Source organism: Vespula vulgaris, chromosome 2, assembly GCF_905475345.1.
Source record: "Vespula vulgaris chromosome 2, iyVesVulg1.1, whole genome shotgun sequence".
Lineage (NCBI taxonomy): Eukaryota > Metazoa > Arthropoda > Insecta > Hymenoptera > Vespidae > Vespula > Vespula vulgaris.
Genome location: NC_066587.1, coordinates 17,167,664 through 17,182,557, shown reverse-complemented (window position 1 = coordinate 17,182,557; position 14,894 = coordinate 17,167,664). Strand labels below are relative to the sequence as shown.

Below are 14,894 nucleotides of genomic sequence, written 5' to 3'. Positions count from 1 at the left end.
AAGGAAAAAAAGAAAAATGTAAAAAAAAGAAAGAGAGAGAAAGATCGACGTTTCGTTTAAAAATGATCGATCGATCGATCGATCGATCTGAAAAAAACGAACAAGACAAAAAGGAGAAAAAGAAGAAGAAAAAGAAGAAGAAAAAGAAGAAGAAAAAAGAGCTCGGCTCTCATAGGAAAGCAATGTTGGTTGTGGCGATGAAACAAAATGACATGGGGGTAGGGGTAAGGTGGAGAGAAAAGGCGAAAGGTAAGAAGCTTCGAAAAAGAAAAGGTGCTGAAGTTACTCGATACCCATCCTCGTAAACAGCAAAGGAACACGGCAGAGCCAACGAGGCGCTCCTTCTTTATAGACATTTTATTATAGACACCAGGCAGGACCGTTAGTCTTGCTCGTTTTGCGGTACACGACTGAAAATCGAATTACGTGTGCGAGGTGAGATAGTTGAGGACAAATAGAAAAAAAGAAAGAAAGAAAGAAAGAAAGAAAGAAAGACAAAAATAGATAAGAGAAATGCATGATAGAGTAATATTGTTGGTGGATAATTAAACGCGACGATTTTTATGAGTCAACCCAACGATTCTCTCTCTATAATTTTCAAAGAAAATCAAGAAGAAAGAAGAATAATAGTCGGGTAAACTATCTCCAAAAGGAAAAAAGTAATGATTTCAAAAGAGAGGGTGGTCCCTACCTTGGTGGAAGTTATTTCTCGGCAACAGTTGGTCAGGAGTAATGCAAACGCGATTATTGGCCGAAAATTTACGGTCGTACGCAATTATCCGATAAATTTAGGTAGCTCCTAACAAAAAGCATTTTAACAAGGGGTATATACATCGCTTGGGAACGAAAGAGAGAAGGAAGGAAAGAGAACGAGCGAGCGAGAGAGAGAGAGAGAGAGAGAATATGGACTCCCGGGTTTATGGCCTTACAAAACCCTCCCTCCTTCCCACCCTCTTTACGAATCCATGATCGAGATAAACATCGGTATATCATCGGATAACGTTTCACGTTTTACGCTGGTATATACGCTACCTTATTCTCCCTCGTCGATCGTTAATTACTGTTAATGATATACGTCCGAAAGTCTTTTCTATCGTCGATTTAATGACCATCGGCGACATAGAGAGAAGAAGAGAGAAGAGAAGAACGAAGAGAGAAAGAGAGAGGGAGGGTAAATTTTAACGACGACAAACACAGGGTGGCAGATTGGAGGCGCCTGGCAACCAGGTGACGTTTTTCAGAAGACGATCCCTGGTCCCAAGCCATCTGCTATGTCTCCTCCCCCCACCCCACGTCCCCCTACGACACGATGTTACCCATTTATTTTCCTATCCTAACGTATTTACGACTAAAATTCTCGAGAAGTACTACTTGCCGAAGGAGAACCTGTTGTCGACCTACCGAAATCGATATTTCAATCTTATCGAGATTATATCCTTAAACGGATATTAAATGTCCGATTATTATGTATATATGTGTATATATATATATAAATTTTTTTCTCTTTCTTTTTTACTGCCACTATCTATTACGGTATAAATCTATTGGATAGGTTTATTTAATCGTCAAGAATATTATTTAATAAATAGTCAATGATGTAAATAGATATTCGATAATTAATTGTTAAGAGAAGAGAATGACTGAGTTCTTTAAAAATAAAACAAATTGAAATGGATTGAAAGGAGAGGAAAGAAAGGAGAGCGGAAGCAAGAGTGAGAGTAAGAGAGAAAGAAAGAAAGAAAGAGAGAGAGAAAGAGAGAAAAAAAGAGAAAGAGAGAGCGAGAGACGAAACATAAGGCTCGTTCGACGCTGATGTATGAGGCGTCAAGTTCTCAAGACGAGTCTAACAAATCGCTCACGAATGTCCAGGCAATTATTTGACCCGTAAGGAGAAAGTATAAAGTGGCAAAAGGGGAGGACAAAATCACGAAAATTGGCGGCAACGACGACGACGAGAGAGAAAGAGAGAGAGAGAGAGATAGAGAGAGAGAGAGAAAAAAAGATAGAAAAAGACTTCAACATGTCTTCTTTTTTCTTTCCCCTACTCCAATCCTCTGGTTCTCCACCTCCTCTGGTAAACGTTCGAAGACGAGACACTTTGAAAGGCTGCATAATCGTCGTATAGCGTGTGCCCGAGCATTAACATATAATGGTCAGCGTCATTCTTCTCACCGTCACGTAGAGGACCCCGTTTAATCATTCTTGGTCACCCCGTCACGTAAGCCCTCCCGACCGACCGACCACCTCCCCCACCTCTCTCATCTCCCACCCCCTTGTGGTACGATTGTTAAGAAAGATTACCGTGCATTAATCTGAAAAATGCATCGACTGTGAGATAGAACAGGAGGATAAGAGAAAAGATTTCATCTTTAAAAAGAGATACATACACATATACGCACGCATATGTTTTTATGTACATACGTTTATTCCATAGGCTTATTAACCAAAAACACGAAGGGTGCTCGTCATTCGACGATTATGGACTTTAACAACAAATATGTTAAGGATCAAAATACGTATATAAATATGTACATATAGATATAGGTAAATCTATAGAAAAGAAGGAAGGATGAAAGATCATTGAAATCGTCAAAATCTGTCAAAGTCATTCGTATAAATCCTCAGTGAGCCCTATACGTTATTAGCGAACTACCAATTCAAATTACACGCTTTCAAATACCACTCTGAGGCTCTATCTCTATCTCTCTATTTCTCTACATCTCTATCTCTATCTCTATTTCTATCTCTCTCTCTCCCTCCCTCTCTCTCTTTCATACATATAACTACGACGAATTCGAACTTCAGTTCTAAACACAACTTTCCTCGTTCAAAGCTTTCGATAAATGGCACGTAGAACTGGAGGTATCGAACGTCAATAATTTTAGCTGGTTATGACATTATGGATTAGTTACGTAGAGCTCAAATTAAATGAAAAAATGAAGTATATATGTATTTTAAATTAAAAAATCAAATAAATCCATCGGATGCATCAATGAAATTATCTCTTCATTAATGTAACGTTTACAAAAATCCATGACAAATAAAAAGAGTAATAGTCGAAAAAAAATGGAAGGGAAAAAGAAAAAGAAAAAAAAGACGCAAGAGCGAAGCTTGGAAGAATGACGAATAATAAGATAATCGAGTATAGAGTAGAACAAACCTTTTTCCTTTTCTTCTTTCTTTTCTATTTTTTTGTTTTTGTTTTTTTTTTTTTTTTCTTTACACCTGTTACACCAATATAATCCAATTGCATTGTCCAGGATAAATAACTTTTGTCTCGCACGATAGAAATGACGATGCACACTGAACAAACGTTGAGCTTTAACTTTGAAAAAGAGAGAGAGAGAGAGAGAGAGAGAGAGAGAGAGAGAGAGAGAGAGAGAGAGACAGAGAGAAAAATAGATATAAAGAACAAGAAAGAAAGAGATCATAAGTTATCCGTACTACGATCAAACTCTCATTCTACTCTTTCTCTCTCTCTCTCTCTCTCTCTCTCTTTTTGCGCGAAACGCCATTAAAAAGCTTCCCCATAACAGATTAGGAGTTAAATTCAGAGTGAATGCTTTACGATGCTGGTCGAGAGACGCATCGTTTTCTCTCTCTCTCTCTTTATCTATCTATCTATCTATCTCTCTCTCTCTCTCTCTTTATACAAGTTTACTTATACACTAATACATAGATGCGATACTTGCACGTATAAACGTAGATAGAGGTGCTTTCAAGATCCTGCGTATAAGTATTCGCGGCTTGGCATACTCGGTCGGACTATAACCGATGACAGATTGGCAACACGGTTTATACAAAGTGCGGAGGGAAATAATTCGTTCTCCGGACAACTTCATGACCCCTAAGTTACTTTCCACGACGTTATAGTACATCTATCCGGGACTTTAACGCCCCGCCGAGGAAATCCAGCGGTGCCTCACGGGACACGATCTTCCTTCCTTCTTTCTTTCTTTCTTTCTTGTTTGCTTGCTTGCTTGCTTGCTTCCTTCCTCTCTTTCTTCCTTGCTTTCATTCTCTCTTCTCATCTCTTTTTACTTTATTTTATCTCATGCAAAAAGAGAGAGAGAGGGAGAGAGAGCACAGAAAATATCCAACGTCCTCGACTTGTAGTTACTCTCTCTTTCTCTCTCTTGCTCTCTCTTGCTCTTTCTTCGCATAGCTTTGTTATCGGCCCGACCATATCCTTCTCTCTTTTTTCTTATCCTTCCTCTTCTTCTTATTTATCTTATTTTTCTCTTTTTCTATATGTATAGTAGGTAGGTACAACCGACGCAACCCGTATAAAACTTATTAACCCATATGACTCGGTCTCTGTATGCACTCTGTACCGAACCTTCATATCTTAATTATTCCATCTACGGTAAAAGGAGGAAAGTTGGTCTCTCTCTCTCTCTCTCTCTCTCTCTCTCTCTCTCTCTCTCTGTCTTTCTCTTCCTAGTGAACCAACGAATGGAAAAATTTCTCTCCCTCTTTTTTGCCAACTGGGATCAAAGGACAAGGACGAAACAATCGGAAAGAGAGAAACAGAGAGAGAAAGAGAGAATTTGTGTGATGGAGAAGGAAGAAATAGGATCGGAAAGCGGAGGTGAAAGCGCTATGAAGCGTCACGAAGTCCACGTAAAGTCTCTCACAGGAGACACCTATTAGAAAGGAACGAGTTAGAGTTAGAGTTAGAGTTAGAGTTAGGGAGAGAGAGAGAGAGAAAGGGAGAGAGAAATTTCAGTTACTAATCGCTAGCATGGATATTCCTATATCCAGGAATTCACGAAAATACGAAACAGGAATATTAACAATCTCCCTGACGACAAGATTTAACAGAGGATGACGTACGAAAAATTAACATAAATTTAATGTTATTTAACAAGAACTCTACCAACGATTCTTGTCTGTTGAATTATAAGATAAGAAGAAAAAAAAAAGAGAGAGAGAGAAAAAATGTTTCTCTCTCCATTTTCTCTTCAAAATCCATACGCAAGAAATAACGTAAATCTTACGAAGTAAGACTCAAGAAACAAGTTCTTCTTTATTTTCTCTTTTACTTATTAATCACCAAACTCGAACTTTCCTTCTCTCTATGAAATAAAAAACGAAGAAGGAAAAGAAAAAGAAAGAAGTAAATGAATTTAAAATAGCCACACACGATCTCATTCTCTCTCTCTCTCTCTAGTTGGTCACGCGGCAAGAAATCTACTTGTTGACACTCGGCGCGCGCGAGAAGCGACGTTAAGAAGCGAAATCACGTGGTGGATCGTGATGAGAAGGACTGTACCCCAGATAGACTATCGACAAGGTACCCTACCGCGTTGCCGACACGAGGGGGCACACACTGTAAATGGTAAAGGTGGAATCGTCTTCGTCCTATGTATGTAACATATATATATATATGAATATGTGTACGTCTATAGATATACGTACGTACAAACATACACGCACACGTTTTTGTATACATGCGTAGAGAATCGTCTTGTACGTGTGTAAGTGTACTCACGTATACGCCGAAAGTGGTCATGGGAAAGGTATCGGTGCGTTAAGGCCAAGCAAGACTGGATTCCGCGGGGCGAGGCCGGCTCGTTGGCGGGTAGGAGTGTACAAGGTCTTCGATACCTCGTAAATTACCACTCGGCCCTCCTCCTCATCCTCCAATTCTTCACTCCTTCCCTTCCTCCCTCTCCTCCTTCCTCTCTCTTTCTCTCTCACTCTCACACATTCACTCTCTCTCTCTCTCTTTCTCTTTCTCTTTCTCTCTATCTTTCTTTCTCTCTTTCTCTTTCTCTCTATCTCTTTCTCTCTATCTTTCTCTCTCACGCACTCTCTTCTTTCGGCGTTCAACTAACGTTAAAGCTGCCTACGTTTACATCCTGAGGAAAGAAGAGGCCTCGATATGCTTGCTGCTTCTCTCGTCCTCTTCGATCTCGACCGAAGGGCATAGTAGAAAGCAAACGAAGCTGCCCTTTCAATTCTCTTTAAAACGGAAAAGAAAAGAAAAAGAAGAGAAACGAAAAGGAAAGAAAAAGAAACAGAAGAAAAGGATAAAGAAGAGAGACAAGGACGCGCGAGGAGATGTAAACTGTGGCAAAAGTTCTTTTCTTTTTTTCTTTTTTTTTTTTTTTTTATGCAAATTGATTTTCGATACTCGTTATTATATATTGTTCATTTTTCTTTCTTTCGTTCGATCAACAGGTTGACTAAAGGAGAAGAAGAAAGAAAAGAAAAGGAGAGAGAGAAAGAGAGAGAGAAAGAGAGAGAGAGAGAAAATAGTTTTCTCTCTTTCTTCTTAATTAACGACGACGCGTTATTAGCGCATTTTCTCTCCCTTCTCATTCTCAGTCCCTCCCCTCCTTTAAAAAAAGAACTATACTTCCTTTTCTCCTCACCTGGAGGAGCTAATCGTGCAGTGAAGAAATGGCCAGTCGTTTCCAAGATAACATTCGACCGATATGCGTCCACCGCGAGAAGCGCGTCGCTTTTTGGAACCGGTTCTCCACGGTTCCAAGATCTTCTCACTCACTCACTCACTCACTCATTCTCTCTGTCTCTCTGTCTTTCTCTCTCTCTCTCTCTCTCTCTCTCTCTCTCTCTTCGCACGTCGTATCTAACAGATTAATTTTTTCGTATAAAATTCAATTTAGCGAGGCGTCCGATCGATCCCTCAGTTTCGAAGCGTGCCGAGTCTTCCTCCGATGAAATTCACGATTTTCGAACTCGAATCAAAATCTCAATGTTGTTCGTCTGCCTCGTCCACACACAGACACACATATACATGTGCGTATGTATAAATGTAGGTACATGTGTGTGTGTGTGTGTGTGTGTATGTGTGTATCTCTAACTTGTCCCGTTTTTGTTTCTTTTTATTTCATTGAAAGAAGAGAAGAGAAGATCTTCCACGATCGAGGAGGCGTTGAGGTGTCCATGCGAGCTCAACTTTACGACAATATAATTTTAGGTAACAAACACAACAGGACCGATCGAATGGAATGCGACGATTCGGAGTCAACGAACGTTTATAGAAGAAGAAGAACAAGAAGAAGAAGAAGAAGAAAAGGGATAAGAAGAAAAAGAAAATGTAGAATAAAAAAAAGAAGAAGAAGAGAAGGGTAGGAGGAGAGGGTTACTTCTTTCGATAGCTCGTAAATGGCTCCGTGGTCGGTCCTGTCGGCCGTCGTACAACAGTCGTGTACCATGTTTACGCATACGGATGTTCCAATGGATACACAAAATCTGAAGAAAAGAAAGCGAGAAAAGAGAAGAGAAGAGAAAAGAAGAGAAGAGTAGAGAAAAAGAGTGGAATGGAAGTGGAGTGAAGTGAAGTAAAGAGGAGAGGTAGACTGGAGAGAGAAAAAGAGAGAAAGAAAGAGAGAGAAAAATATCGATGGGTCGTGTCTACGTTCTGTCAATGAAATACCGTCGAGGAATTTCGAAGAGTCCTTCGAGAATACCGTCCGAGAGTCGATCGGTAATCTCTCGATAATTTGTTGAAGAAAGAAAGAAACGAAGGTGGAGGAAGAACGAAGAGAAAGAAGAAGAAGAACCGATGGATACTACCAAGAGAAGCTGGGATATGTTTACACCTCTCTCTCTCTCTCTCTCTCTCTCTCTTTCTCTCTCTGTCTGTCCATCTGTCTGTCTTTCTCTTTCTTTCTGAAATACGTCCGTAAACTTCGTTAACGACTATACCCCTACCGCGAAACTGGATTCTGTACTCCAATTACGTACGACGAAAGTAAAAGGCAAAGGAGGAGTCTCCGACGTATCGACTGCAACGTCCGATAAGCAGTCGAGCGTCGTTACGATGGGGGCAAAGAGGAAGAAAGGAAAAGAGAAAAAGAGAGAGAGAGAGGGAGAGATATATAGAAGGGACAGGAGAGAAAAAAAGAGTTCGAAAGAGAAAGAGAGAAAGAGAGAGAATACATTGCTTCTGCTTTAACTACGTACGAATTTTTTCGGCGTGATCCAAAAAGATCGAGCACGCGACGGGTCAGCTTCGTTCGAGGGATCGAGGAAGGATGGAATCGATGGTCCGTAAAGCGCATCCATCGACGATTATATATATAAGGGAAGAATCCATCGATGGACCAAGAAGAAGAAGAAGAAGAAGAAGAAGAAGAAGAAGAAGAAGATGAAGAAAAAGAAAAAGTTTTAGTTAGAAGAGGCCAAGTTTCTTTCCTTTTTTCTTTCTATCTTTCTTTCTTTCTTTCTTTCTTTCTTCTCCTTCTTCGTCTTAAAGGAGAAACCATTGTGGTGCTTAATTTACCGTTAAATTGTTTACATCTCATTAATCGCGATAGAAAAATAGAATGAGAGAGATAGAAGAAGCATACGCGACGACAACGACGACGATGACGATGATGATGATGATGATGATGATGATGATGATGATGATGATGATGATGATGACGGTGATAGGACAATCAGGATCATCGATGCACGTCACTCGGTCATGGACCCATAACCATCGCTTTAATTTCGATCTGACTTCGCTTCCCCATATTGTATGTCTTATTTCTTTTTTATGTCTTTTAGTTTCTTTTTTTTTTCTTTTTTATAAAGAACGAGACCGCGTGCGTCTCTTGTTTCAGCTATGGTAGCCGAATAATATGCTCCGAAGATTCAAGAGAACACTTGAGATGCATTCGACCGTGTCCTTCTCCTCTAAAGAGAAAGAGAGAGAGAGAGAGAGAGAAGGACAAAAATACAAGAGAATAGTCTCCCATCTCGATAGAAAGTTCTACTCGTCGCCATTGCTCGAATAATTTCGAGATTAAATTCACGTTTAAATTCATCATCTTTATCTTCTCCGTTTCTCTATCTCATTCGATACATATATATATCTATGCATCTATCTATCTATCTATCTATCTACTTCTCCGATGATTAGAACAACGCTACTTCTTAATCATCATCTATTTAACAAATTTAATATACGATATACAGTTACAAAGAAAGATCGAATCTCGCATGACCGATTCGAGCGAGCGTTGGTGGAATTTGTCGAAAGTACTTCTTAGCTGCGGCGGCATGCTTTTTGCGGCAACATTGGTAAAAGCCAATCAGCGTTAAGAAGTACAAAATCGCGGTACGGTATTCTTATAATGAGAGAGAAAGAAAGACAGAAAGAGAGAGAGAGAGAGAAAGAGAGAGAAGTAAGTGTACTCGATCGGTGGTAGGATAGGCCGACTATCTACACGGGATCTCATGCTATCGGCTTTCAATAAGCTTGATAAAGTCAACGAGCTACGAAGGCGAAGGGAGAGAAAGTATCGGATACCTCTAAAGGGGATGCAACCCGCGAATAATTCACGCACTATCTACACCATCTCTCCTTCGTGGTTCACCGGCTTCTCGAGACTACCGATAGGAGGGTACGTACACTTGCCCGACGATCCTGCGTGCATCTTTTACAGCGTACACGAATCTTCCGCCAACACTGCATATACACCAATCTCGATACGCGGAATCGCCGTTCTCGATTAACTTCTAATAGACGTCGTTAACCATGCTATATGGATAATTAACTGTCGATTCTTTTCAGGGCACGAGGCAAAAGGGGGAGAGAAAAAAAAATAAAAAAGGAAAAGAAATAATGAATCTTCCTTTCGGAGGAAGATCAAAAGAGAAAAGATCTCGTCCTCGTCTTCCCCCCCCTTTTCTCTCTTCCATCGACAACATTTTTCGAACGTAAAATATTAATATGAATTATTGAATGCATCCACTCACCGGTCAGATGACTTCCAGTGAACTCGAAATCGTCGTCCTGGTCCCAATGTTTCAAGCTCAAATTCGACAGGGACGTTGCATTCGCGAATTCCAAGTTTGCGAAGTGCCAATCCAAGATTTGACGATCCTTCGACGACAAGTACACGTCGCTGTAATCGGTTATATACGTATATAAATAAATTTGTCAAGTACGGAGACGATGAGATTTATCGTTATTCATCTTTGTTAGATGCGTTACGTACCTTGGCGGAGATGCTTCCAACTCTTGTAATTTCGCTTCGATCTCCTTTTGTTGTTCCGCTAATTGATCCCACTCCTATTAGAAAAGGTTAAACGATAAATGTATACTGTTGTATTTCGCTTTATCGTTATATATCGTTGTATTAAAAATGTACGATATTTTATAAAATACCTACTTTGCATGCATTGTGAAGATCGCGTAACTTCGAACGCCAAACGAATTCTTGCGTGATGTCTCTTGTTTGTACTTTACTTTCCGACATTTCTTTGTATTGCTTATTTAATTCTGTTAAACGACCCATAATCTGTATCATCTGAAACAAAAGTTACATTATTCAGATATGTCTTGGTACGATATCACAAAGATGAAATATATTTGATGCAATGCTCACCCTATGCTGATTGGTAATTAATCTTCCTTGTAAAGAAAGAACCGAACGTAAATGCGCAACTTGTCTTTGTTTAACGCCTTGTTCCTGCAAACGTATCACCCATTCTAATGCTTGACCTAATGATACCGGCCGTGTATTGGCACCTTGCCCTCCTGATCCAGCGTTGCCTACGTAATTAAAATCTAATTGATGCGACAAATAAGACGTAGCTTCTAATAATCTATTAAACTCTCGTTCAACCATCTCATCTTTGTCTTTTGGAACCTGTTTGAAATAAATATACATTGATAAATTAATAGAAATATAATTACATATTATTCAGAATGCGTACCGTTTGACCGTCACTTTCGTACAAAGGACACTTCTGTCGTATTTTATGAAGCTCCATATTGATTTGTTTGCTAAGAGTCGTTACTGGATTACCTCCTAAACCTGTAACTACCATAGCTCCCAAATCAGCGATATAAGACGATTTACGAAACGTTGCGATTCTTCCACCTACGCGATCCTAAAATAAAGAATATAAAGGACCTTTTTACTTTCAATGATTTTCGCACATATTTGTATATATCGAGAAAAGAAATTAGGACATACTCTTGCTTCTAATACGATTACTTCTAAGCCAAATTGTTGCATTTGTTGAGCTGCAGCTAGACCTGCTATTCCTGCACCTATCACTATAACTTTACCTAATTTCTTAGTAGGTAATGGCTGCAACATAAAAAAAAAAAATGTATGCTGAATAATAATGTGCTTTTAGAATATATATTTTTCTCTTTCACAACATACCTTTAAACGTTTAAAAACACCAAAATTAATAAAACCGTAACGTTCTAAAAAGGAATGAATTCGACGAGCGAGTAAAGTATCACTGTTATAAGGCGGTTCTATGGCCGGTAAGGCATTTTCAACTATTAATTGTTGCTTTGGATTTTCAAGCCATAATTGCAACTGAAAAATGATGATCGAGTTATTGCAATAAATTAATAAGTAAATAACAAACAATGTCGAATTATTGATATCTTCATAAGCAGAACTTACAAGCCTGTTTCTAATATGTAGAAATACTTTTTGCGTTTGAGGTGGCCCTCCAGATACATCAGGGAAACATGCTGCTTCGGTAGACGTTAATTTATCAAATGGAAGACGGCTCTGGAAAGCTGCGCCTTCCAAGCCATTCAATAATTCTTTTACTGAAATGATTAAAGAAATAATGAGGGGCTTTCATTAAAAAAGATTACTTTTTAAAAATGTTTGTATCTACCATGTGGATCTTCGTGATCGCTATCCTGATCCTCTTCTTCTTTTACTTCGACTTTTGGTGCAGACGATGCTGGCACGGATAACACTGGATCGGATTCTTTTTTTATATCACTAATGATCTTCTTCTCTGGCGTAACAAGACCAGTTTTGGATTTTTCTGAAGTATCCGAAGCATTTTCATCTTCTAATTGATTATATTTTTCTTCCATCTCTCTATACTCTACCTATAGTATATACACACGTATATATTCAACTGTTATTACAAAATTCTATGATATTTCTACGATTTAAACAAATAGAAATAAATGTTTATAGGTATAATTATAAGTCTTACACTATAAGTCAAATAACAGAAGAATACTATGAATGATAACATTGTTAAATGACTTTAATCAGCTCAAGTATATAGAAATAATGACAATTCATCGAGAAAAAAGGATGTAATTATATAAAATAAGATGCCACAAATATTTCAACAGCATCTGTAATCAAAACATAACCTCACTTAATTATTCAAAGTGTTAAGCGAACAAAATGCTTCTGTACTGCACAAATTCTATGTGTAATCATAAAATGAGATTATTCGAATTAATCTTATGACAAAAAAATGATAGGATAAATAAAATCTTAAACTTTTTGAAAAGTTTTAAGATTGATTCCATTAAAGTAAAGTAGTTATAACATAAACTACTGGAATAACGATAAAGGGATGAAATTTAATTAATTAAAAACATACCTTAGCTCTTTTCCTTCGACTCATCTCGAACGGATAGTAAAACTGCTACGTAAAATAAAAATACTGTTGCGAATAGTCACACGGGTTTGTTTTGACTCTTTGAACCGGCGGCATTAGGAAATGAACACACACAGACGTGGAAAAAGCAAATAGATTAGAAATCAACTTCGTGGCGCTAACAACGATCGACGGCAGTGCCATCAAGCGCGCAATTATTGAACTTCTCGCTCAAAGCTAAATGTCCATTTATTTTCTAACGTATCTCTGCATTTTTTCTCCTAAAATGTAATATTTCAATAATTAGTAAGATTCGCTCTTTAAACGATTCATTAATTTTAATTAACATTGAATATCTAAAACAAACAAAAAATAATTAAATTTTCTAATTTCATGTATGGCGGCAATTTCAAAATGTCGAATTCATCATGGAACTCTTCCCGCTTTTCATATTGAAAATTATCAAACATTGTTTTTTTAAAAAATGTTATGTAATATGTACATATACATAGATATTTCAGATCTACTAAGGCTTCAAAAGTTAAACCATGTGATAATACAGTGAATATTAGATAAATGGAAACGTAATTACGAAATCTCGTTAAGTATGAATTCGTTACATCTAAGTAACGCTAACGAGTAGTAATAATTGCATTTCTTATGACGACTGAATTAATATTTTAAAAATGATCTTCATAATAATTAACGATAATTCATTTTCAATACTCTTTCCAACGCCTTAGTTGTAGATTCAGTCTGCAATGATATTCGAGTTTAAATAAGTTTACTGAATCAAGTTAAACGTAAGCGTTTTAGTCGTGTAAAAATTTAATCGGAAATAATAAATAACTTTTAATTACTTTTAATTAATAAATTTCGTATAAAATGAGAAGGAAAAAGATACAAAAAGATAATAACAAGCTCGAAATGAATTTTTTAACCGATCACGATAATCTAATTAAATTTTTACAGTGGTTAAACGTAACCACCGCGACGTGGCCATTGGAATCTGATGCTAATATTTTAAAAAAAATTTTCTACGGTGTTTTATGGTGCAGTTATGCTCTTAATGGTATAACATCGATATTAGCGTTATTGATGGGTATTTATCATTATCGTCAAGATATCGTAAATATGATGAAATCAATAGTAGAATTCGTATATATATGTGAATCACTTTTCAATTTATGTTACTGCACATTGCAAAAGTCAAATTTCAAGGTTGCGAATTTTTACAATACCTTATAGAATATTCAAATATATCGTTATAAAACACAAATATAATGAAATTTTTTATAGATACTTATAGACGATATGAAGCAATTTTCGTTCAAAGCAACCTCTCAAGAATTGACTCTAAGACGAAATAATCTAAAGAATACAAGCATTTTCTTAGTATTTATGTTCACTGTCTTTGTTAGTGGTGGTTCAATTTTTGTCTTTGCTCCATCAGTATTACACAACAGAGATATACCACTTAATACAATATATCCATTTCTAATGGAAAAGAGTTGGGCAATATATCTTATATATGTATTAAATACTTATACTGTTATGCAGGCATTTTGTGCTATTAGTGTTGACATAATGGTAATTGCAATGTTAAGCTATGCCTCTTTTAAATTTATTATACTTGGGATAAAATTGCAAAATATTACTAGCAATGATGAACTTAAAAATTTTGTGATGGAACATCAAGATACCATCAGGTATTAATTAGAATAATAAATAATAATTTTTTAATTGTTGTGAATTGAAATTATTAAAGTTAATATATCATGTATTTCTGTTAATAGATATGTCACGATAATAGAGCATACTGTTACACCCATTGTTGTTAAATCCATAATTGCAGCTTGCACATATTTGATTACATGTAGTTTACTGTTGTTAAACGTGAGTATTTCATAGAAATTTTTTTCGTAATATTTTATACAATTATTTTTCTTTTAGAATATACCCTTCCTACATATAACACAGTTTGCTGCAGTAACAATATTATCTTTTACCCGACTTCTTGTATGTAGTTGTGTGGCTCAGGCAGTAACTGATATTGTAAAGTATATTTTAAACAAGATGTATTATATTAGCCTGTTAAATACTGATGATCATTCTTTCAGGCTTCTAATTTAACTTCATTAATTACCGTATCCTCATGGCTAGAATCTTCGACAATGCGCAAAAATATACTTTTTATCATACAAAGATGTCAAAAGCCTATCACAATCTCAGTAAGCGGCATTGTACCTGCCTTGTCTCTTAAATTTTGTGGATTGGTAAATACATTTAACTTATTTTTTTTATAAAACATTATGTTATATTATTGATTCATTCTTGCTTATTATATGGTATAGGTAATATATAAAACATTTTCTTATATTATGACATTAAGAGCAATATTAAAAGTATAAAATATAATAAAATATACCTTAGAAGATGAACAAAAGTGTATTATGCTTTCAAAAAAATTATTCCGCCGTAAAAATAGTTAACATTATAAATATATGACTATCATATTACTAACACGTAAATAAATATTGTTTAAC

At 36.8% G+C, this 14,894-nt stretch overlaps 2 protein-coding genes across 6 annotated transcripts in view; one reads left to right on the top strand and one right to left on the bottom strand.

Moving 5' to 3' along the window:
- Positions 1 to 12,614, bottom strand: part of LOC127072657 (lysine-specific histone demethylase 1A) — a 122,118-nt gene extending 109,504 nt beyond the window's left edge. The window contains exons 1-10 of one of the 2 annotated variants that reach the window (XM_051013236.1): positions 12,352 to 12,614; positions 11,617 to 11,839; positions 11,394 to 11,545; positions 11,142 to 11,303; positions 10,947 to 11,063; positions 10,684 to 10,860; positions 10,353 to 10,616; positions 10,137 to 10,274; positions 9,963 to 10,036; positions 9,721 to 9,869 (exon numbers count right to left, since the gene is read on the bottom strand). In XM_051013236.1, the coding sequence (XP_050869193.1) occupies positions 9,721 to 9,869; positions 9,963 to 10,036; positions 10,137 to 10,274; positions 10,353 to 10,616; positions 10,684 to 10,860; positions 10,947 to 11,063; positions 11,142 to 11,303; positions 11,394 to 11,545; positions 11,617 to 11,839; positions 12,352 to 12,375 (1,480 nt within the window). In that variant the 5' untranslated portion in view covers positions 12,376 to 12,614. The remainder of the gene's footprint in view (positions 1 to 9,720; positions 9,870 to 9,962; positions 10,037 to 10,136; positions 10,275 to 10,352; positions 10,617 to 10,683; positions 10,861 to 10,946; positions 11,064 to 11,141; positions 11,304 to 11,393; positions 11,546 to 11,616; positions 11,840 to 12,351) is intronic. The other variant, XM_051013235.1, reaches the window with a different exon arrangement.
- Positions 12,615 to 12,872: 258 nt separating this feature from the next.
- On the top strand, positions 12,873 to 14,869 carry LOC127072661 (uncharacterized). Of its 4 annotated transcripts, XM_051013243.1 has the most exons (7): positions 12,960 to 13,151; positions 13,321 to 13,569; positions 13,648 to 14,057; positions 14,145 to 14,244; positions 14,302 to 14,403; positions 14,469 to 14,624; positions 14,703 to 14,869. In XM_051013243.1, the coding sequence occupies exons 2-7, from the start codon at positions 13,447 to 13,449 to the stop codon at positions 14,757 to 14,759; spliced, it is 948 nt and encodes a 315-aa protein (XP_050869200.1). In that variant the 5' UTR covers positions 12,960 to 13,151; positions 13,321 to 13,446; the 3' UTR covers positions 14,760 to 14,869. The 4 variants fall into 4 exon arrangements, with proteins under 4 accessions (XP_050869201.1, XP_050869200.1, XP_050869198.1 ...); XM_051013244.1 differs by lacking the exons at positions 12,960 to 13,151; positions 13,321 to 13,569 and adding an exon at positions 12,873 to 12,953; XM_051013241.1 differs by having other exon boundaries at positions 12,960 to 13,569; positions 14,302 to 14,367.
- The last annotated feature ends 25 nt before the right edge of the window (positions 14,870 to 14,894 follow it).

Bases quoted from the DNA above. Each gene is read 5' to 3' on its own strand.
- LOC127072661 (XM_051013240.1), top strand. From the start codon at position 13,234: ATGAGAAGGAAAAAGATACAAAAAGATAATAACAAGCTCGAAATGAAT. The intron at 13,570-13,647 runs GTTGCGAATTTT...AATTTTTTATAG, and splicing joins TGCAAAAGTCAAATTTCAAG to ATACTTATAGACGATATGAA. The intron at 14,404-14,468 runs GTAAAGTATATT...TCATTCTTTCAG, and splicing joins CTCAGGCAGTAACTGATATT to GCTTCTAATTTAACTTCATT.